The sequence below is a fragment of the Centruroides vittatus genome, unplaced genomic scaffold, assembly GCF_030686945.1.
Source record: "Centruroides vittatus isolate TY-2023 unplaced genomic scaffold, ASM3068694v2 contig_488, whole genome shotgun sequence".
Lineage (NCBI taxonomy): Eukaryota > Metazoa > Arthropoda > Arachnida > Scorpiones > Buthidae > Centruroides > Centruroides vittatus.
Genome location: NW_027122276.1, coordinates 92,481 through 117,687, shown reverse-complemented (window position 1 = coordinate 117,687; position 25,207 = coordinate 92,481). Strand labels below are relative to the sequence as shown.

General features: G+C 27.5%; 1 protein-coding gene across 1 annotated transcript in view; it reads left to right on the top strand.

The window, feature by feature from the left end:
- Positions 1-25,207, top strand: part of LOC136978108 (G-protein-signaling modulator 2-like) — a 68,685-nt gene that overhangs the window by 12,176 nt on the left and 31,302 nt on the right. Inside the window, 4 exon segments of the mRNA XM_067273766.1 lie at positions 4,710-4,939; positions 5,044-5,179; positions 17,307-17,449; positions 24,095-24,218. Of these exon segments, the coding sequence (XP_067129867.1) occupies positions 4,716-4,939; positions 5,044-5,179; positions 17,307-17,449; positions 24,095-24,218 (627 nt within the window). The 5' untranslated portion in view covers positions 4,710-4,715.

Genomic DNA, 25,207 nt, shown 5'->3' with positions numbered 1-25,207 from the left:
TTTTGTTGACTACTTAGCTGTCCAGTTAAAACACTCCTTAAAAACATAGAAATTATCCAATTAAAATTAAAAATTTTTTAAAATTGGAATGGTGAATCTTACAACGTCTTAGCGTTCTCATCCTTCTCCATTTGGCAGTTTTGGGTCCTTTATATCCACTTAGAAATAGTACCAACAAATGTAGATTATGCCTCAACTTTCCCTGGTGACGAATTATTACAATATTTAAAAATTTTTGAAGTTCCTTCAGATGGCGAAATTTTTGTAAAAATAAAAAGAAAAAAGACACTCCTAAAAATTCTTAGGTGATCACCTTTTATTTTCTTCATGTTCTAGAACAAACTTTAGATGACCAGACCTTCCTTTGTAGGCTACTTAGCCATCCAGTTAAAACTCTCCTTAAAAACATAGATTTTAATTTTAATTGCATAATTTCTATGTTTTTAAGGAGCATTTTAACTAGATAGCTAAGTAGCTTACAAAGGAAGGTCTGGTCATCTAAAGTTTGTTCTAGAACATGAAGAAAATAAAATGGTGATTGCCTAAGAATTTTTAGAATGACCGTGTTTTTATTTTTACAGAAATTTTGCCATCCGACGGAACTTCAAAAACTTTAATAAAGAAATAAACATCACACTAAATCCTATAACATTAAGCCAATACATCACCAACTGCCGTAAATAATCGGGCTAACTTTTGGATATATACGATTAAAGATTAGAAATAAATTTGGCACTTGAGGTAGGTGTTAGGTGCCATCTCTTATTAAAATTAATAATTAATAATAATTTTAAATATAACCATAACCATCGACGGCTATTACAGCACTAATAGTTGTCGATGGTTATGACTTTGGCTTATATATGCTGGAAGAGGAGGTCCGAAGGTCCGGGTAGCGTAACTGGCAATGCGACCACACAATAAGTGGGAGTTGCGGGTTCGAGTCCTGCTTCGGGCCGATTCTTTTCTTCCAGTTTAATCTAAATTATTATAATTATTAATTTTAATAAGAGATGGCACCTAACGCCTACCTCTAGTGCTAAATTTATTTCTAATCTTTAATCGTATATATCCAAAAGTTAGCTCAATTATTTATGGCAGTTGGTAATGTATTGGCTTTAATAAAGAAATATACAAAATTTAATAGCATTAATGCCCTTTATACACATGCTACTGTGCCAAATTTTGTTTAAACTTTACTCATTCTGAGATATTGTTTAATAGTTCAGAACAAAATAAAGAAATTAGACAAATTAGATGCCAACATACATGCGTGGATGTGTGAATTTTTCCCTTTATTTGACATTTTTTGGGCTTATAAGATCTCCAAACGTATAGATTTGCAAAAAACTTGGAGAATTAAATGTGACACGATTCAAATACTTTTTCATTTTTTATATACATAACAAGTTGGGAAAGTAAAAAGGAGTTGGAGTTGGGGGGATTTTTGATGACTCCGACTTCACAACCCTGATATTGATGTATACACTATGTTGACAAAGTATTGGGCCACAGGAAGGAGGTGATGAAAGTAACTTTTTATTAACATTTTTTCAATATGGCTTAGGCCCATCTTTGGCACTGCAGCAACCTTCCTAGGCATACTTTTGACCAAATTTTAATAGATGTTTAGAGGGATGCATCTCCATTCCTTGAGGAGAACTATGGGTAGTGATACAGTGGACATGTATGTTGCATGCAGATGTGATACTCCACTTCATCCTGGATCTAGATGCCCAATGCAGTTAAGGTATGGATTTGGGCTAGCCAATTCAGCTTGTTGACATTCTACTCTACAAACCACACTAATTGTTGTATGGCGTGGTGCTCAAGTCAGAGCCATACAAAGTACTACAACATGGCAAGTTATGTCACATCGTCCAGAATGTCTCTGTAGTCACCAGCATTGAGGGTAGACTTTATAGTAATTAATCACTCTAATCCTTCTCAGCGGAAAAACCTCTATGCCATGACAGAGCCTTTTCTGAACTTTATGCTGTTGGACAATGCAGTTGTATATAAATTGTTCTTCAGGCAATCACCATACCCAAACATGACCATCTGATTGAAAGATGGTGTTCTGCAGAGATGGGCAATCTTTTTCTGTGTAGGGCCACATTTGAAACTTTTGAACTAATGTAGGCTGCATAAAAGAGAAAAATGATGGTAAATCATAATTATTTATTCATAGACTATATGATTATAAATTAACATATTAGTCACTACTAGTTTTAAATTAGTTTTGATGTAAGTCTGTTAGCTGATTTCTTGTTTTACTTTTTACTAAATTTATTGCAGAAAAAATTGTTCACATATATAATGTGTAGGAAATACAGTAGAGTGTCGTTTATCCAAACACTGGTTATCTGAACGCTTTCCAGTCGGACTGTGTCGTGCTGAATCAAACTTTTTTGATACTAGATTTACTTCTAAAATATAATTTTTATGTTTTTATATTTTTCAATGTATTTATTTTGTTTGTACAAAATAAAGAAATAATTTTTAACGATACAATAGCCTCGATTATTATTATAAAAATTTTTGTTAGGCTTAAAATCTATGAAAATTCAACACGAAGGGACACGCAACGGAGAAAAATTTCAACATTGGACAGGTTAATATATTTTTTCGTACATAATCGGTTATCTGAAAAATCAGTTATTTGAACAATCCGAGTCCCCAATTGATAAATGACTTTCTACTGTATTTTTGCTGCATACTTCCTTAAGATGGGAAATCGATATATTTATTAATATTTTGTGCAACGTGGGTCACTGGTTGCCCATCCCTGGTGTACTGCAAGTCATCTGTCCACAACACCTACTTTCATTTATTGGCAGCCCAAGAATGATGCTCCTAGTACCCTTGTAGGCACTGCTGTTCCTTTACAGCTGTGATGGCTGCATACTGTATGGATGGTTTAGTGCTAATGGATCTTCCAATAACTTGTAAGATCTGAACAACTATTTTGACGGACAATGAGCATAATGCCTTCATATCTTGTACAAGGTATTGATGCTTCTGTTTAGTCAGTTTATGAGGTCTTCTCAAATATGACTGCACTGTATAGGGACCAATTACTTTTCACTTCTGAATAATATCACCAACAATGGCCTGTACTGATTGTGTACTTGGGTGACATTCCACTACTGTCATCTGATGGAAGTCTGTCAGCTTTGCCTCACACCCTATCTTAACAGTATCTGTGCCAAGAGATGTCTGTGTGATGTTCTCTTTATACTTACTGCTTGTGGACTCCTGGATATATATTCAAATAGTTTCATATTCTATTTGCCTGAGAGCATAGGATCAAGGCATCTCCTAGTACTTGTTGACATAGTGTATTTATCAATTACACCAGATTTCTTGAAGGAAAATGTACAACTTATCAATAGATATCTGTACATTTTAATGTAATGATGCATACATAACAGGGATTGAATATATTATAATTTATATATTTACTACAAAAATATTATGATTAAAATGATAGTAATTTATTATTTATGATCGTATTACATAAATTTGAAATTTAGAAAGGCTAATATATTAAATTTTGATTTTTTTTTTTTTTTTTTGTAGTAATGTATATTGCTGTCTAAAAGTTAAGCAATGTTTATTTTAGAGAAATATGTCATAGTAAATAGACAAATTTCATTGCTATTTAATGAAAAAAATAGTATGCTTAAAAATTTTTTTTTGAGTTGTTTCCTGTAAAGAATTTATAAATTTTTTGTATAATTGATCATTATTAACGGGATCATACTGTATATTTGAAAGTATGTGTACATTTTTTAATTGTTAATATAAATCCTAATGAACTGATGAAAGTGAATTAATATGAAAACATTTTATAAATATATCAATTTATAGATATGTAGTAAACAACAACTCTATTTCAGTTTGTAATAGCCAAATATCTACAAGTCAGAAATTGAGCCATTCTCATGCTTAACTTTTAGATATGAATATAAGTAATTTGAAGAAATTTTGAACTTCAAAACTGTTAACAATCAGGATTCTTTAGAATGATTATATGTTAGGAATAATGCATTGAAGAAATAGTTACAAAAGATATCAGAATAAATCTAAAAGATATTCATCATTGCTATATATTTGTCATAAATTTAACAGAAATTAAGATTTTAAATATAAATTTTTAATGTTTTAATTCTGTTTATATACAGTGTGTTCTTGCCAATTATTGTCCTGAGCTAATTATTGTACAAGGCTATTCAGATTAACAAAGTTATGAAGAACAGGACATCAAAATGATGGCAGACATACAGTACATGTATATTAAAAAAAAATTTATAGTGAATTTATATTTATATTAAAATGTCTAATACATATTCATTTTACAAATTATTTATGTTTATAAAAAACAATCTGATTTATTTTTGTTTTTAGATAGAACATTTAACTGAAAAAGAAATAAAGTTTGTTGGATTAGTGAGAGTGCACTATATTTTGTTTTTGTTGATAACATCCATTTGTTATTATTTCTTCAATGAATTGATTTCAACCTTTATACTTCTCTGGAATAAATATTTTTATATAAACTTTATTCTAACATTTTGCTTTCTACATTTCAAGTTCTGTTTTGGAAATTATAAGATGGAAAATGAGCTGATCACTTGTTTATAATTTTTTTATTTTTGTAATTAAAATCATTTAAAATATATTTTATTTAAACAACTATTCCTCAGGCTGAAATGGATCCAAATACATGTCTAGAGCTTGCTTTAGAAGGTGAAAGACTTTGTAAAGGTGGTGATTTCCGTAGTGGTGTTGCATTTTTTGAGGCAGCAATTCGTATAGGAACAGATGATTTAAGAACTCTTAGTGCTATTTATAGTCAGTTGGGAAATGCATATTTCTACCTTGGTGATTATGCAAAGGCTATGGAATATCATAAATGTGATCTCACTGTAGCAAGGTAAAAATATTCAATTTTTTTTTAAATTTCTGTTTGTTCATTAATTTTAGCTAAGATGAATGAATTTTTTTAAACACACTGCTAAAATTATTTTGATTTTATAGAGCTATAGGTGATGAATTAGGAGAGGCAAAGGCAAGTGGAAATTTAGGAAATACATTGAAAGTAATGGAGAAGTATGATGAAGCTATTGTTTGCTGTCAAAGACATTTGGATATATCTAGAGAATTAAATGATAAAGTAATTTTATTTAATTAAATATTTAGAACATCCTTATATTTTTTGAAACAAGAACTACATTTTATAAAGTATTAGCTCTTGTATAGATTCTTTATTAACTAAATATTTTGATTTTAAACTTTGATATCTACCAGTCATGAATAATCAATTATACTATGGTTATTTAATAAGAATTAATGTTAAAAATGTTAAAGAATAACTCTGTATTCTAGTTTAAAGTAGATATCAAATATATTATTTAAATCATTTTTTAATTTTTAAGTATTCATTTTTAGTACGTTGTGAATATTTATAGAAATATATTGTATAAATTAATCTCAATCTCACCAATTATCTGTTTTTTTAACGTTAGTATAATCTATAAACATTTAAAAAATGAATTACCAAACTTTTCTAAAATATCTGATTTAATTATGCTAATTATATTAATGATCTACAAATTTGGATTGCAGATAAGCATTTTGCTGTCTGTTGGAAATTTTAATTAGTAAATTTGAATTAATTTAATAAAATATTGATATTTATGGAAAAAATTTATTCAAAGCAGAATTTGAATATATAATTTGTTTAAATTGTTACCAGCTGTACATTTTATATTCCAAGTAGAAACTAATATCTGTATTAATACCAAATAATGTATTAAACTAATACTGGATATCTAAATAAGTTGCTGTAAATGTAAATGCCTATTGACTTACTCTTGGATACTAGACTTAATTTTGAGGCTGCAATCTTATGTCTTGAAGTCAAAGCAAACATAACATTTAAAGTTATATTTGGATACTAATGAGAGAGTTAGCTTACCAGTGGACTCAATGAATTTGCACTGCATAGGTATAGATGATGACCAAAGTGAGAAACTATTTTGACAATCATTTCCAATAGCCTTCTCATTAAAAAAAAAAAAAAAAAGAATTATAGAATGTTTTGAATCCTGTGGAATAGCTGAAAATGGATATTGCATCTGTAGGAAAAATCACTGGGTTTAGATCAGCATTGGTAGAAATTAATGAAAATTATATTGAGATATAAGGAATATGATGATGAAATTGATGGATTTTATGATATTTCTGATGATTAATATAATTTTTATAAATGATAAAGTTTTTAAAGAAAACCTGAATTTATTTTTGTCATCAGCATTTTACACTCAGATTGTTTAGTTTTTGTAATTAAGCCCAGAGCTTATTTACAGAAACATCTGCAGTATTAATTGAAATATAATACAATCATCATGGTAGTTTATGATGATGCTAATCAATAATTACTGAATCTGAAGTTCTAATGGATTTTGTTGAAATGCTTAGCATATTGATACTAGGGATTGCAATCCAGCAGTGTTTTCAATCCAGTTGGATTTTTGCTGGATTGAAATCATTCCAGCTGGATCCAGCTCGGATCCAGCGTGGATGTATTTTTGGTGCAATAAAGTGTTATCTGTCATCTATCTATTCAGAAATTTATGGATTTTTAAAGAAATAAAACGTTTTTTTAAAATACTTAAGAAATTTTTATTATTTAGACTGGTCACTATAAATCAGTAAAACTTTTTACACATTTAGGTAGTAAACTTAACTTTGGTTCGGTTTAACACTTTAGAGATAATTAACTTTAAATGTTTAGTTAGATTATAATTATAATGTAATCTTTAAGTTAAATAATAGCAAAGGTAATTCTACTAATTAATTTATATTAATATATTATTATAATGTAAGGATGGATAATCAGTGGCTAAGTGGCTATCAGTCTTACCAGTTTTCTTATATAGGCTCTACATATTGGTCTGTAGTTATTTATAAGTATATAAAACTATGTACTGGAAGTAGAATAAGTTAAATAAACTACATCTTTATCAATCCAGCAAAATTTAATAAAATAATAACGTTTTCAATCGTTTTTAACGATCTTCCTTGGTTACAAAAAAAAATAGAACATTAAATATAGAACATAAAATATGTTCAGAATAAATACAAAAATTAATGGAAAATGCCCAAACGGACAAAATATAGATAAATAAACAAAATAAATAGCGGAAAAAAAAAATATATATATATATATATATATATAAGATATAACAACAAAACCAGCATTGTCCGTTAATAACATTAATTAATGTAAAAGGATCTCGGCACAGTAGACAATGAGTCCGCATCTTTATGGTTTATACAACCAGTTGTCATGTGCGCCTTGCAGATTTCCAATCTCTCAACATGTTTGACCGTTTGCTTATTCGTCGTCGTTTTTATAATTGCCGCTCGATGCCATTGGACGTTAACATCTTTCTGTCTTGTGTATGATGCAAGCGCAGTATTGTCAAGGTTCTTACTGATTGTATATTTTGCTCTTGAGCCTTTGTTTTAAACTGCGCATCGTTGCACCCACATAAACAAGCTTGGAATTGAAATGTTGGTCGTGTAAAGGCACCGAATATATACCCGTTGTTGAATTCCGATCCTCTTTCTTTTTATCGTTTCTTAAAAGTTTGAAAACAGTGGGATTACGTTGGTATATAATACGAAAATTATTAGACCTGGCAGTACATCTATGTATCTTGTTTAAAAATTGGATGTAATTAAGCACTATTCTTTTTATATTTATTCCAAACACATTTTATGTTCTATAGTTAATGTTGTATTTTTTTGTAACTGAGGAATATCATTAAAAGCGATTGAATACGTTATTATTTTATTAAATTTTGTTGGATTAATTAAGGTATAGTTTATTTATAAGTAATTTAATTATTAGTGTTAGTAAAGTAGTGAGTAAGTAATTAGTAGCAGTCTAGTAGTTAGCAACGCCACAACGTAGACTTTTGCGCCATTTAGAAAGTTAACTGAGTATTTGCGGATCCGCAGCGCTGGATCCAGCTGGATTGCTGGATGAGGGATTCAGCAATTGCAATCCCTAATTGATACTAAGCATCTCAATTAGTGCTGTGCTGATAACTGATATATCAAACTGAAACCAATACACTGCATTCTTACTAATCTTACAACATATATGGAACCAGAACAGTATTGGATTAAGAAGATTGCCAGATATTGGAAATAAGGATTCAATAACACAAAAAATTTGACAGCATGGAGTCAATTGTTAATGTAGCAGTAAAAACATAAGTTGGACTACTGAAAGTGCTGTCTTCACCAGCAATCAGTATTGCCAAAATGTGGATTAAATCTAAACCATTTTATCACTAAATTTAGTGGGAGGTAGAGTATTCTTGGTTGGAAATTTTGACAAATTTTTATATTTATACAGTAATGTGTTATAAGATACTGTACCTTTTTTGATAGCCTTAGATGATGAGCCTAACAATATTTAATATTGTGTCCATGCTTGGGCAGTAGGCCATATTTACTGAGAAAGTGTTCAGATTTAGTGGGAACTGGAGTTTGAACTAGTAGGAAGCTTGTCTATGACTTAGCAACAGTGCCAGTAATGTCCAAGTCAATTAGTGTTGGACATCAAACTAGCAAATTGCCAGATTACTGAGATTGTAATGTATATTTTACAATATTGTAAAAATTTATTAATTTTGGTTTACTGCATCAGTTATTGGCACAGCACTAATTTTGAGAAATTCAACAACCCCATCCAGAATTTTTAATACTCTAGTGCTATTTTCTGATATCTGGGTAAATTATTATGTTGCAAGAGGTAAAGTTGATGATTATTAATATTTGGCATTGTCAGTAAAAAATCTGTATTTTATTGGTTTCATTATTCTAGATAAGTACCAAATATTGTTATAAATATTGTGAACATTAGTTTCAATTTGATAAATTGGTTACTGGCACAGCACTATCAGTAATTTTCAGCATTTATCAAAATTTTTTGATTATCGACATATCAGGAATCTCAGTATCAAATCTGATATCTGTATCAAAATTTTGGTTTAGCACAATCCTAATTCCAATCTACAGACTTGTTACAATGATAAATGACTGCTATGATTGTCTAGGTATAAATTTTTGAATAGAATATAGTTTCCTTGTGTGGTGGTTCAGATGGCATAACTCATTACGTTACACTTTGGAGTTGAAATTCAAATCTTGCTCCAAATGGGTTTTTTTTCATATTATCAATAACAATTAGTAAATTTAAGTTTCTAAGAAAAGGTGGCATCTACTTGTTTTCTAAATTCATAGATTCAATTCTTTAATGTAATTAGGCAAATTAACCTGGATATTTCAGCACTATTTGGAATTAATTTATTAAGTATCAGCATTGTTGCTTAGTTTATATATTTTAGAAAGCTGAACTTTCAAATGATTACCTTATTGAATTCAATTTATTAATTGAAATACTTTTCAACTAACTTCTTTTGCTTATCATTAGTAATTAAAAATTTAAAATATTTATTTGAATTTATAACAACTACTTCAGTTAAAATTTGAAATATTTATTCTATATATTATTCATTAAAAAATTATTGATAATTTTTAAAATATCAATTATGGTAAATGAAAACAAAAAATGAAGTTATATTTTAGACTTGTAAAGGAAAAATGCTCAGATTCTGTTTGAATTTCAGATTTTTTGGCCCGGAATAGTAAATTTAATTAATTATATGCTGTGCTGTTACAGCTATGAAATTAAAATTAATCTCATACATAACATTATTCTAAGTTGCTTTTGCAAATTGTTTTCCTGTTACATTAAACAAAAGTAGCAATATTCAAAATCATATTTTTAGCTCAATTGGATTTATAATAAAGATGATTTATTTTTATGATAAATAACAATTCAAATGAAAATCCATATTTTGATATTTATTTGCAATCTAAATGATTCATTCTTCAGTTACAAAGATATTTTCTAAAAATTTTATGCCAATACACCAAGTTAGACTTAAAAGAAATATAAAAGGAATATAAAATGAACATCAAAAAAGATACCATTAAAATATTATGCATAGATGTTTTCATAATTGCATTAAATATTGCTTAAATAATTTAATAAAAATCAACTTTTTTAAATCAAATCAAAAAGTATGTTAGTAAAAATTAATTATTTTATGAGTAGTAACATTAAAATTAATCTGTTAAAAAGTGAATTATTTTTATTTATTTTTGTTATGTTTATTTTAGTGTACTAAAACTTTTCTAACAGTCGAATATTTTTTTTTAATTGTATTTTCATAAAATTATTTTATGTAGTTATTATTTATTATTTGAATAATAAATTTAATTTTAAATTAATACCTTTTAATAATTAAATAGTTTATTTATTATTGTTTGTTTTTATTATTTGTAAATAAATATTTATTTTTTCTGAATGAAAATATACTGTATTTATTTTAATAAACAGCATCTCTAATAGTACAATAAATATTCTGTCTATTGGAGGAAGGTAAGACTTATTATAAGCTGAAAAATTACACATTTTATTTAGCACTGAAAAACAAAATAACATCTTAACATACTTATACTTTAATTCAATATATTGAATTAAAGTATGAGTGTGTTAGGTGCCATTAATATTCACATCCAATTTCGAAAGATAGTTTTCCTCTAATAAACAGTGCAGTTACAATCTGGAAAAAAGCTATAGACAGTGTGCTATTTATTAGAATAAGTATAGTATATATAATTTTTTTTCAAAAATTTGCATTTATATTATTTTTCATCTTTAATAAATTATAATTACTATAGTCCACACAGCAAAAGAGTAGATGAGTCAGCCTGAGCTAAAAGGATCTATTTCAGATGAAAAGGAGGGAAAGAGACATGATTAATGTGTAACATTAGAATTAAGAGTAAGTAATAAAATTTTGTAAAAAAATAAAACAATAAAATTATTTATGATAAAGATGGTATAAAAACGTTATAAAAATGTAAAAAACAAAATAGCTTAAAGAGATCAGATCCATGTCTTTTTCCATCCCTTTCATCTGACAGATCCTTCCAGCTTAGGTTGACTTCTGTCTACTTTTTTACTGTGCAGACTATTATTTATTCTTATCCAGTTTTAATTGAAAAAAATTAAAAATTTTGATCAACATTAAAATGCACATTTAAAGAACTGTAATGTCATTAACTGCCTTAAACTTAAGGTTTTTGTTATAAAGTTATTACAAATTAAATTAATCAGAGATCTAAATAGGAATTTCATAAAAATGTAAGTAAATCTCTATAATTTTAATGATTATAGTACATACACATAATTTTAAATTAAATGATTTTAAATTATAATTGCCTATCAATTATAATTTAAAATCTTATTTCTTTTTCATACTTATTGGTATGAAAATTAATATACAAGGAAAACAAAAACTTGGATAATTCATGTAAAAGAAATTTTATTGATGAATAATGCTATAGATATCTTGTTTACAAATTTATAATACATAAATATTGTAAAATTAACAGAATTACACATATTAATTTTTTAAAATAATAAATAGATGCTGTTTTATATAGTATTTATTTTACTTTATCTCAATTAAATTAGATTTTAAATTTAAATATTACATTATACACAATATGACATTTTGATTTCATCAACTTTTTCTTTATCAAAAGATGTTCTATTATTATATATCTTAGTTTATTTCTAATTGCAAGTATTTTATCTTTGTTGCATTATAAAAAAATACATTTGTCTTTGTTATCATCAGAGGAAATTTTGGACCCTGAGTAAAAGAATTTGTTTAACTTTAACTTTATCTACTATCTGATTTAGTCTATCATTTTAAATTATGACAGTAGTGTCATAATTCTCCATTCTCCATAGACAATTTGCCATTTGAAGTGCCTTTTTATACTGATAAATGCTATAATATACCATGCTACCATGTTGGCCCAAATATAAGTTGATTCCGAATTTTGGAATCTTCAGTTTTTGAAAAAATTAGGATTTGAATATAAGTTGAACCTTTTTTTTTTATTAATTTTATTTGCTTACAAAAAGTCATTGAAACAATAGTTTATCAGTTTTATCTTAATCAGAATTTTTATTGTCAATCATTCTCATTTCCTATTTCATTGCCATCATGGTCTTCAGTGTTCTTGAACAGTACATAATTTTCTATTCTATCCAAGTTATTGGTAACAAATTTCTCAAAAGGATTATTTTATGAAAAGAAATATGTTCATTGGATACTTATATAAGTGACAAATTATAACTTTTTGCTTTTTTATCAATATCAATAAAAATGAAATTAATAAAAGTTATAGACCAGAAGTGAGATAGATTATCCTATGTCCTTGAGTATACATCACCCCAGGAGAAGCAGAGACTTCCTTGTATATTCATGTGTTCAGAAAAGTGTACTTGAAGTTTTATGACTATCAAAAACAAAACTGAAATTTTGTATTTCATTTTCACTTGTCTTATTTTTTTTAAAACTGTTTAAAATATTTTTTTCATAAAGTTTAAAGCATGTAATTAATTATATTTGAATATATTATAGTAGAAATTTACGCTTTAAAACAAAATAAATTTTATGGTCAATTTTCAGTTTCTTTCCATTTTTGACAATTAATTAATTTGTTAAGACTCCTAGGAATAAAATAAAAAAGTTACCAAAATAAAATTTTTGTAGAAGTTACCATAACTGACTGATTCTGTTGAATACGAAAAAAGAATCTGTTTACTTTAATCAATTAGTTACAGTCATGCTAAACACAATTCCCATATAGTTTGCTGACTGCAGCATTATAGATCATAACTTGGCTGGCATTTAGCATTGCTAAACAATCAAAGCATCAAATTTATGCATCAGTGTAACCTTGTACAATATGCACCATACAGTTATTGAAATTGAAGGAAACATTAATGAGACTCAAATATAGGTTGAGAGATATTTTTACCTCTTTAAAACTAGGAAAAATATTGCATAATAGTAGGTCAATACAGTATTTATTAAACATTTTATTACTGGACATAAAGGTTTTTCAAGGGTTGTCATTAGCACTGGTAATTAAGTTCGAAGATATAAGTAATTATTTAATATTAATTTGAGTTACTTTAGAAAAATTACATATAAAAGTTTATTATTAATCTGGTAATCTGCAGCTTTATTATCAAAAGAAAATTCTATTATTTTAATTTTGTTTTAATTTACTCATCAATTGTATTAAGAACAAAATTATACAAATTAGCAATTGTAGAAGTTAAAGATACAATGTTTCAAAAGTACTGTATATTCTAATGTTTCTATGAGTGTAAAAAAGTTCATATGACTAAATATAAATAGTGTAGTGTATGATATATAGATGTATACATATATATAATGACAGTTTTATATGTAAAGAATATGATTATATTTGTATTGATTACAAAAATGTATATAATTGAAACTATTTTTTAAATATAATATTAGTTAACATATTTTTTCATGTTAAATTTTTTGACAAATTTTTTTTGTATTAATAATTTTGTAAATAAATTCTAGTAATTTTATTTACTAGTTTTCATATATGTTATTCTAAAACATTTACAAACAAGCAATAAACATTAAGTTATTTTTTATTGTCTTGATAAAATCATTGAATATTTCAGATTCCTAGCAAATATTTATGTTTAGGACAGATAAATAGAAACAAATGTATGATATGGCATATTAATATTTTAAATTGCAATTTAAAGTTATAATCATACTAAATGTTGGATTCACAGGATGAATGTTACTTGTATATTTATTACACAAGGTATTACATATGACAACATATAAGCTAGTCTCAAGATTTTTAGCTCAAAGTTTATATTTAGACATATAGCTGATGTGTAAGTCAATTCCATCCCAAAATATCATATTCTGTAAGTAGACTAGAACTGAAATGGGGATATAGTATATTGTAGCCTATAGTGAAAGCATATAACAAGGATGTCATTTTCATTGAGGCACTAACTCTTACACCTTTTTTTCAATATATATAGTTTGTATAAAAGGAGATGTATACAGCAAGATCTGTATAATATGTCAAGTAATCACTAAAAAAGTTTTGTAAATTAGCTTGTTAAAAATTCCATTGTAAATTAAGTCTAAAATAATTACATTTGAGCTAAAATCAATACCCCTAGTTGAAATATCAATAATTTAGAAAGAATAACATTATAATTGAGCTATACATACAGTATCTATCATAGCTACATACTATTCATCAGAGATATAGGGATATCAACTATTGGAAACAGCATTTGATATAGTGTTTATTTATACTGAATTTTTAGTAATATATTTAAACTCTATATTAAATAAATTCACCGAACATGAGTTTTAATTGGAAATGTTTGTGGGCCTTCTAGAATTAAAAGAAATGATATATGGTACCACTTCATTTGTGGTAAAGGTTCACATTTTTTATCCATTACATAAATTGACCCTTAGTTATGAATTTTTTTTGAGTTTAAAATGTTTACTTATACGCTGGCATAAACTAAATAAAATTTTATTTAGTTTATGTTAGTGTATAAGTAAATTTTATTATAAACCAGTATAAACAGTGGTTTATACTGGTTTATAATAAAATTTAGCTTTTCACTACATATTTTATATTTGTAACACAACTACTGGATATTTATGATCATCTTACAAATGAATTGGGTATCATACAGTTTTTTTTTTACTTTGAACAATAAAAAAATTGTTTAAATGATTGAGAAGTAATATATTAAATTATAATCTTTTACATACAAATAAGTCATCATGATTTGCTAATCACTTTATATAGTCATGGTATAAAAATAGTGATAAAAAACGTAAATCACTTCCTTCCAAACATTCCAACAAAGTTTTTTTTTTCCAAACAAAAAAACTGTATGTAATATTTGTGGAAATATTGTAATAATTGTACTATTAAAAGATTTGTTTTGGACATTTCTTTATTGAATCTTATTATAGATATTCAACTTAAGTATTAATATGAAACTTGTTTTATTATTGTCATTACTACATATTATTTATTATTAAATTTGTACATTTTTGATTCAATATTTAGTTTTGGTTTTGTGTGCAAAACTTATAAAATTAAAATGATATTGCAATTTTGTTTGTTTTAATAGTGTTTCCCCCTCATAAACTTAAAATAGGCTGCTGAAACAGATTTTGTTTAAATATTTTTTACTCAATATAGTGTAAAATTTAAAATGAATTGCATTGTATTACAATACAATATTTCTTTTTAAGTAGGAATAATTGAAAAGTTATTTTTTCCTCTGTACAATGACTAAAATGTGGATTTTGATCCTTGAATTATAAAATTAAAGGATCAAAATCATTATGAGATACTAGAATATTTTATTTTTCAAGATATTTTGAGAACATTCTCATTGAAATACTTGACATTTCATATACATATTTGTATATAATATATATATATTTCTAAATCTATTGTATTATCAAAGTTTTGAAGATTGCATTAAGATGGCCAAGAAAAATCTTATGTTTGGAAAATTTATCTAAGATTTTCATTGTATCTATTTTGGTTTCTGAAAGATTTATAGTTTTGATTTTGTCAGTTTCAGCTCTAATAACTGATATGAACTAGTGTTAAATTATTTCAATTCACTATATATTTTATGAAGTGCAAAATGTATTGTATTTTTTAAAAATAATATTCTGATGTAATTCATGCCCAATGTATTTTTTATAGAGATGAAGTAAAAGATTATATATACAATAGCATTTGTTGTTATTATTTAATGAGAATTAACAAAAACTTTTTATTCAATTGCATAATTACCCCTTTTTTTTTTTTTTTTTAAATATAAAACTTAAAGTTGTTTCATTATATCTGCAGAGTATGATCTCTGGAAATGTTTAAGTCTTTTGGAAAATAATATAAAATTAGTTGTAGTTTAATCTAGTTTTCACAAAACTCATTCTGTTTTCATTTTTCTAGAATTTAATTTCATTTTACATAATAATAATACATTAGAATTGTTATCTCGATTTTATAAAATAGAAAATAATAATTTAGGAAGTTAACTTTTTTTATTTTTTTAAATTAGATTCAACAACTGCAGTGCCTTTGACCAGTGTGCTTCTTCTCTCTTTCTCTGTAAATCACAAACATTTTCGAACCTCGTTGGGTTCTTCCTCAGGCGTAACGGAATTCCGTTCTACAAATTTAAATATCCTGTTGAAGTTGATCGTTGATTTAGAAAAAACTGCATTCAACGGTCAACTTCAACGGGATATTTAAATTTGGAGAACGGAATTCCGATGCACCTGAGGAAGAACCCAACGAGGTTCGAAAACGTTTGCGATTTACAGAGAAAGAGAGAAGAAGCACACCGGTCAAAGGCGCTGCAGTTGTTGAATCTAATGTAGTTTCACTCCAGTGTTTTTTCCTTTATACTTTATTTTTTTAGTTCTATTACACAGCATGTATTAAAGTTAATTTTTATGTGCAAAAAAAATTAATAAAGATGCAGATTGAATTTGTTATTGTCATTATGCTTAGCTAGCACAATATTTTCTGAGTATTTGTATTTACATTTATTGTTTTACTTTAGAAAAACTTCCTGTTTCTCAGTTTGATTACATCAACATCCAAACAATATTGTGTTGTACATATTAATGCTATCCTAGAATTTTTAATTGAAACTGTTGGTCTTGTTACTTGTAAAAATTAATAAAAATTAATTTTTCTGGGGTTAAAATTAATAATTGTACTACTCCAGAATGTGATTAAGATCAAGGATAGAATTATATTTAAGTTTCATCACCTTAAAATTATTACATTTAACAATTATTTATGATATTATCTGTAAATTATTCTATTATTATTAAATGTCTCGTGTTATATTACATACAACCATCTAAATATATTACACACAAATCAAAATATTATAATGTTTAATACATAATTTGGTATTTATATATTTCAATTTGTCTTTCAAATAACTTTAATAAAGCAATTATAAAAGTTATAATTGCTTTAATAATTGAATGAAGTGCATCTATAAGTACATGAAATTGTTATTAATGACTAAACTATATTTGTTAATGATTATTTGTTCTAAGTAATATAGTTTAAAATTTTTTGATTTAATTAATAAAAAACATAAGCAATAAATAGATTTCTAATTACTTTAATTAACTACTTTAGTTTTTAATAAAATAACAATTGTAAATGTGAACAAAAAATGAAATATATGTATATATTTGTTGAAATAGATTGGTGAAGGAAGAGCTCTCTATAACCTAGGCAATGTATATCATGCAAAAGGGAAGCATATAGCTCGAACTGGACATCAAGATCCAGGAGAATTTCCTGAAGAAGTAAAAAGCTGTCTGCATGAAGCAGTTAAATATTATGAGTAAGTTTTAGTTTTTATTATTAAATACATTTGCATATATAATTTTATGGTGGATTATCTGAAAATTTGCCCTGGAAATCTGAGAAAAAAATTATTTTGATTTTAAATATTATATTTTTAATCTAATAATTTGTGCTATCATAAACCTATTAGTGCATATACATGGACAAAAATCACTCAAGAATAATTTTAAATTATATAAATGAAAAATTCCAAATAATAATTGTTTGATTTAAATGATAAATTAATTAGAAATTGAATCAAATATGTGAATTGCATACAGGAAAAAAAAAGAATTTTAAAAATTTAGTTTGACTATGATGTAGTACTTGCTAAATTAATTAAAACTACCTTTTAATGAGGATATTATTTGTAAATATTAATTACTATGTAGCATGACAAATGAGGATAGGAAGCTCTTGAGTTTTGACTCCCATATGTCTGTTATATAAAAAATATAAAAGTACTTTTTTTTGTAAATATAGTTTTAAAAAGTAATATGCACAAATATAGTTTTAAAAAACAATTACAAATAATAAATAATTTTTTAATTTTTTATTGTTACACACAAAAAATATTATTTAAGTAATTATTTTATAATTGATGACTATATTCAATCTATTCATAATCTTGTACACCACATGATTAATTGAATTTAATATATTAGGTTAAAATGATTGTTATAATTACCACATTAAATGAATATGCCTGAATGAAAATAACAATAAATAAATGTTGTATATAAAATCACTTTAATCTGAATCAGTTGATTTTTCTCACATTAGTATTATACAGCACCCATATTATGTATATAAATAAATGTGTTTATTATTAGTGTAATTTTAATGTTTGCATATTATCACTTAACATTCAAAGTAATTGACTTATTTAAGTCAGTAAACACATTAATATTTTTGTAAGAAATCACATAAAAAGCATCTTATCTCAATAAAAAATTATGTTGTAACTAATTTAATAAGATAGATAGCTACAATAAAAGAGGAGCAGAACAATTTTAGGCTCATATTTAAAGAAACTTATTTCTCCAAGAATAGTTTCAAGATTATGATAATATTTTCAGGAGACTGCTTTAGGAAATACCATTTTTGTATGCAGGGATTATTTTTTTTTTAGGGAGGCATCATTACACAAGGTTTTCTGCTCTTTTATTTATAAAATAGGACATAAATATAATTATAAAATTAACTATGAAAACTTTACACAGAATGTTTTTAAATTTCTAAAGATTTAGGCTTAACAAAATTAATGTACAGAGAGAAAAATAAAGTAAAGGCTTGTCTGATAGAAAATACAGTAGGATTTAAAAAGGTATTATTGACAGATAATTTAAATATAGGAAAATATGTTGCCGAAGTAGTGTAAATCAGATCAGAAAGCATGCTGGGTTGAATAAATAACTAATAAATTCCTATCTAATATATAAAAATCTAATGTACTTGAAAAGATGCTCTGTATCTTATAGTTTATTATCATTCTTAAAAGACTCATTATCACTTTTATTAAGTTAATGCAAATAATTTCTAATAGATGCATAACAAGAAAAATTATTACAGCTTGTAATAGCTGCTATTTTGCTTTAATAATGAGATGCCAAAGGTGCTTTTTCAGTTATTAATACAGAGAGTAATTGACTAAAGACTAGTTGCAGAAGTTCTAATCTTAAGTTAAATACACTTTAATTTCAGAATCAGCCTCATCACATTGCACAAGTGCAAATCTTTGGGGTAAACTGCATTTTAAGTTAACTGATTGATTTTGGGTGACTAAAATTATTTTCATATTTTCAAAGAAACAAGATGGCTGACATCCATTCTAATTCTGATATAGTTGGCCTTTCCTTAGATTGTTTAAATGAAGCTATCCTAAAAATGACAGAATATTTTCAAAAAGATCTGATCCTATAATATATAACACTTGTATATTTTAAGAGAGAGTTTGATTTAAAAAAAAATGGTGATTTTTACATTTATCATCAGAGATAAGTGAATCATATTTTACATAACAATAATAATTTATTTTTTATTATAAAATACTTATATTCAGATACTGTAGACAGTATCTGCCAATCTATACATTTTCCCACAACATCCAATTTGCCCCATGCTTTCACTTGTTCATTTTTTGATTCTCCATTTTCTTTACAGTTGCTGTTAGTAACACTGCACAGTAAGAATCTTTCAGCTAACTGACTGATAGCCAACTGTTGAGTAAAAGTACCATACACAGCGAGTGAATGAACATATCTCATTCTTTAGATTTGTGACAGGATTAAATTTATTCTGTAGATAGTTATTCTGCATTTTAACAAGTAACTTGTGCAGTTAGCTCTAAGAATGTAATTTAGTAGTAATCAGCTGAGCTCTTCAATCTATTCAAATATATTCAGTAATAAAATGAATGTACATGGTGGTTATAAATTGAGCACATTTCAGGGTAGAATAAAAAAAGAATACACAAACATAGTGACCCCTGTTTTGTTTCAGATGATAGAGTAGCTGTAAGAGTTTGTGCTAATCTTGACTGAATGTAGATGGTATCATGATGGCAACTGTGCAGGAGAAAGTGGTACATTCTGTGGTTTTAGGAAAATAAATAGATAACTGTTCAAAGACATTTTTTCTTAGAGTACAACTATGATTCTCCTAGTAAAGACTCCATAAAACATCGGTATAAACAATTTAAGAATATAGGAAGCGTTGAAAATAGGAAAAGGGTTGGCAAATTCCAGATCACTTGTCACTGAAGACATTGATCAAGTGAGAGAAACTTTTACTAGAAGTTTGGGTAAATCAATTTATCATGTGAGTTTGTAATTGGGAATATTACAATTAACAGTTATGAAGTTTGTGCATAAGCACTTTAAACTTCATGCATACAAAATACAATTGTTGCTTGTATTACAGCATGATAAACTACATCATTATGATTTTGTTGTGTGCATTCTTGATGAAATCAATGAAGACAACTTGTTCTTAAAAAATATAATCTTTTCTGATGAGGAAACCATCCACATTTCTGTTTACTTTAACCATCACAATTGCAGCATTTTGGGTACATAAAACTCTTGTGAAGTTTGAGAGAAAGAACAAAATAGCCCAGAAGTTAATGTGTTATGTGCATTGGCTGTAGATGAAATGATTGGACCATTCTTCTTTGCCAAGCCTACAATGACTAGTGCTACATATCTTGAAATGTTGCAAGGTTATGCAGTATCACAATTGAACACCAACTGAATGTTTACTTTCAGCAAGATGGGACACTTCCAGACTAGGGTTTAATTGTTCAGGACTATCTACAAGAAAAATTTCTTGAATGTTGGATTGATTGCAATTTCTGGCATCTCAATCCCGACATTATACCACTGGATTTCTTGTTTTTTTGGGGTTTGTCAAAAACAGAGCATACACAATAAAGGTTTGTGACATTGAAGAACTAAAAAGACAAATCAGTGAAGCCATTGGAGGAATAACTATCGAATTGTTCTGTAACACATGGTGCAAAATTGAATGTTGCCTGGATATTTCATGTTCTATACATGGAGCTCATGTGAAAGTTATTTAAAGTGTAAAATGTAAATAAAGCTACTTAAACTGGCCTATTAAATAAAACAACATACATGTAAATACTTCATTGTGTTTTTTTTTTTATTCCTTCCTGAAATGTCTCAATAATTTATAATCACCCAATGCATTACTGTTCACTTATGCTGTCTTTCATGTTACCCGTCCTTCTAATAGCTAAATTTTCAGATGTAAAAACATCAAAAAAATTGGACAAAGTCACCTAAGGATTACTACAATTACTATTTTGATTTAATAGTGTAATATCATAACAGTATACATTTTGAAATTTTTATTAAATTTAAAAATTTTCCAATGCTGTAAGAAAACTTGTATCGTTTTGCTGAAGTTCTTTTTAATTATTGGGACAACTATTTCAAAGAAAACCATATACAGTGAGTTATCGGTTAACAAACATTATCCATTCCAAGACTTTATTTGCTATCCGAATTGTTTGTTAACCGATTATCAATTTACCGTAGGTTTTTATGGGAATTTGATTAATTTGTTCTGGAGATCCCAAAAAATAAAAAAATAATATACTTTCTTACTACATTTATTTATATGTAATAATAAAAATACTTATAATACACAGTCTTGCATTTCTATCGGTTATGATTTTCCATTTGTGGGGTTAAAGAATATGTCTAATGTCGATTACTTTTCTCTTCAGGATTTTCCAGAAGTAATTAATAGCATTGTAATTGTAGAGATTCTATGCCTATTAACCTCAACCTGATTTGGATGCCATTCTAAGACTGTTGTTCTGACATCCTCCCACTTCTTCAAAAGATCTTTAATAGCAGCTATCGGCATTAATCCTCTTTTTCAGAAGAAAACATATTTTGCCAAGTTTCTTGGTGTTCTTCATTCAAGAGTTCTTGGCGTTCTTCTGTTTTCAGATCAGTTTCAGGTTCCAGTATGAACTCTTCAGTGTTCTTTATTTCTCAGCTGTGATTTTTGTTACTCTTTTAGCTGCTTGAGTGTTCTTGATTATACTGTACCTTTCTTAGATAAGATTGAACTGTGACCTACTGTAGACGTGTTCAAGCCATACTGCCCAGCAACATCAGACATCTGCCCACTCTCTACCTTTGCTATTATACTCTCACCTTTTGAAAATAAATATTGACGCAAAACTTAACAAATGCCAACCTGACAGTCTCGCGAATACTATAAAAAAATTGTTTCTGTCAGAAAAATAAAAGGCTGGAATTACAAGGGAGAGTTTCAAAGTTTGGAAGAAAACTATCTGATCAGTATATACTGGGTTAAGCGTTAATGTCAACATCTGCACTGAAAAGTTTTGAATTGTCACCTGAAGACAAGGGAAGACCAATCGGTATTCATTATTTTATGCTACTTCTTCTTGTTTATTCTGTGAGGTTTTTTTTTATCCAAACGTAAAAATCTTTTGCGAAAGTGTTCATTATCCGATTTGTTCGTTAACTGATCATCCACTGTATTAAAGATTTAATGAATTTAATGGCCTTTATGAAGAATGACTCATTTTGTCTGTTTTGTTCTTTTTATAGCTGAACTGGCACAGTCTCTGCTGTTTGAGCTTAGGGAAATGGATTAGAATTCTTTTTTAAGATAACAGATTTAAGTTTACAGATTTATTGTTGTTGTATTATCATTTAGAGATGATATTCACATTTATCATTTCTTCATTTGGTAAAAAAATCACAAATTTAAATCAACAGAAATATGTACTTTGCAATAAACTATGTAAAAGGAAAATTATAAAGAAGAAAAACCTAAATATTTATCTTAATATTATATTTTCTACAGCAGTTTTTTTCCCTATTATACTAACATAGGGTGTCTTGAGAAGTAATATCATGGAGTTGTAATATGAACTTTGTTTTTCCATTTCACCATTCATGGCAAAACATTTGTAAAGCATTTGTATTTGTAAAAATTATTACTACATATAATGTTAAGTCATAATTTTGATAAATCATGATTGTAAGTAAGAGCATGGATTGAGATACAATATCATCAATTAACAGAGATAATAGAAAATATGAGTATATCTCTTTATCAAACCACTTTTGCAAAGAATTATTGATTATAATATGCTTTGTTACAAGTTCTTACCACAATAAGTGCAAGACTTAGATTTTGAACAATTCTGGAGAGGAGTATTACGTTTCAATACATATCTATATGTCAGTCCCTACATGCTCTATTAACTTCAACTGGAGATCTCACTGGCCAGTCTAATCTTTTAAATGTGATCAAGCAAAATTTATAAGTAGTATTCTATACAGATGAAGATTTTCATCCATAAAAAGAAATTGAACTCTCTAATATTCTGGAAAAGTATTACATAGATTTTGAAAGTCTTGTTTCTATAGTCAGAGTATTTTATACAAAACACTAGCATCATTCAACATTATATCACAACAGATTAGTTTATTTTAATCGTCAAAGCTATCTCTTTCCTTAGGATAATCAAAAAGACACATTCTTTGGTCAAATTTCATTAAATTGTATTGTGTATTGCATTTATTTTTTGGAAATGATCCTGAGATGTTAATTTTATGTATGTGTGAATATACTTATAAAATATATTCATTAAAGATAAATTCAATCCAGCATTGATTTCATCTATGTTGATGATTCATGTTAAGATAAAATACTGTTTATCACAAAAATCATATAATTTATGGCAACAAATGTTGTTGAGGTTTTTGTTTTTATCTTCAATTCAAAGCTAACAATATTTTAGAAAAGCTTTAAAATATTCTTTGGTCGTATAAAATCTTTTTGAAGTTCAATATTTTCGAGTGGTTTTTAAAATTCACTCTAAAATGTCTTAAAGCTATTCTAAAAACTGTATGTATTGTAATTGAATTTAAGGTGAGAATGAAAATTTCAGAAAAAATTGCAATTTATTATAGAACATCTCATTTTCTGTGATGAATTAGCCTATGACAAATTAACTGTTATATTTTAGATGCTAATATAAATATTGATTTTGAAATGAGCATTTTATAGTTAAAATGCTATCAAGTAACTTAATTGCTTAATTAAAATTATTATTGTTTTTTGTCAGGGAAAATTTGAAGTTGATGATAGAATTGGGTGATAGATCAGCACAAGGAAGAGCTAGTGGTAATTTAGGAAATACTCATTATCTTCTAGGAAATTTTGAACAAGCTATTGTTTATCATGAAGAGGTAATTGTATTTTTGAGAAATGTTTTTTATATCAAAAATTCATTATATTTAAGCATCCTATAATTCAATTGAAAAAGCATATCATCAATAGTTTTATTTGAATCATAAATCTTGTATGGTAAAATTAAACCTTTTAAATTTTAAACTTAAATATTACTAACAAGTAGTGTGTGCTTGGTGGGAAACAGACCTGAACCAAACTTTTGCAGTTTGTAGTGGGACTTCACACAAAATATTAGGTGTAGATAACCAGCCATTCAATAATAATTAACAAAAGAGATTTTAATGTCCTTTATAGTTTAAATGTTCTTGAAACCGTGTTTTTACTGTATATTGAGCATTGAACACAAGATCGTGTTATTTATCAAACACCTGGCTTTTTCCATCTTTATTAGTTGATTCGAGAGCCCACCCGTTTACCTCGAAGCGGTTTCACGTACTCTTGAACTCTCTCTTCAAAGTTCTTTTCAACTTTCCCTCACGGTACTTGTTTGCTATCGGTCTCACGGCCGTATTTAGTCTTAGGTGGAGTTTACCACCTGCTTAGGGCTGCACTCCCAAACAACCCGACTCTTGAGAGGTCGAATCCCGAAGCGACCGCGGCAGCTAAGGGCCTTGCACCCGCTCTGGGCCAGAGCCCCGGTCAGGGGGACTTGCACTGCAGTTTGCAACGTGGAAACTGACCTCCCTAATGCCACATTTCCCTCCGTCCAGAGGAACACGAGATTCGGTGCCGGACTCTTCCCCATTCGCTCACTGTTACTAGGAGTCTCTGCGAGTAATCTCGTTGGCCTCAGATCAGACGAGATTACCTGCTGAATTTCAGCATATAAGTAAGCGGAGGAAAAGAAACCAACAGGGATTCCCCTACTAACGGCAAGCAAACGGGAAAGAGTCCAGAGCCGAATCCCACATTCCTCTGGACACAGGGAAATGTGGTGTTAGGGAGGTCGGTTTCCCTGTTGCGAACTGCAGTGCAAGTCCCCCTG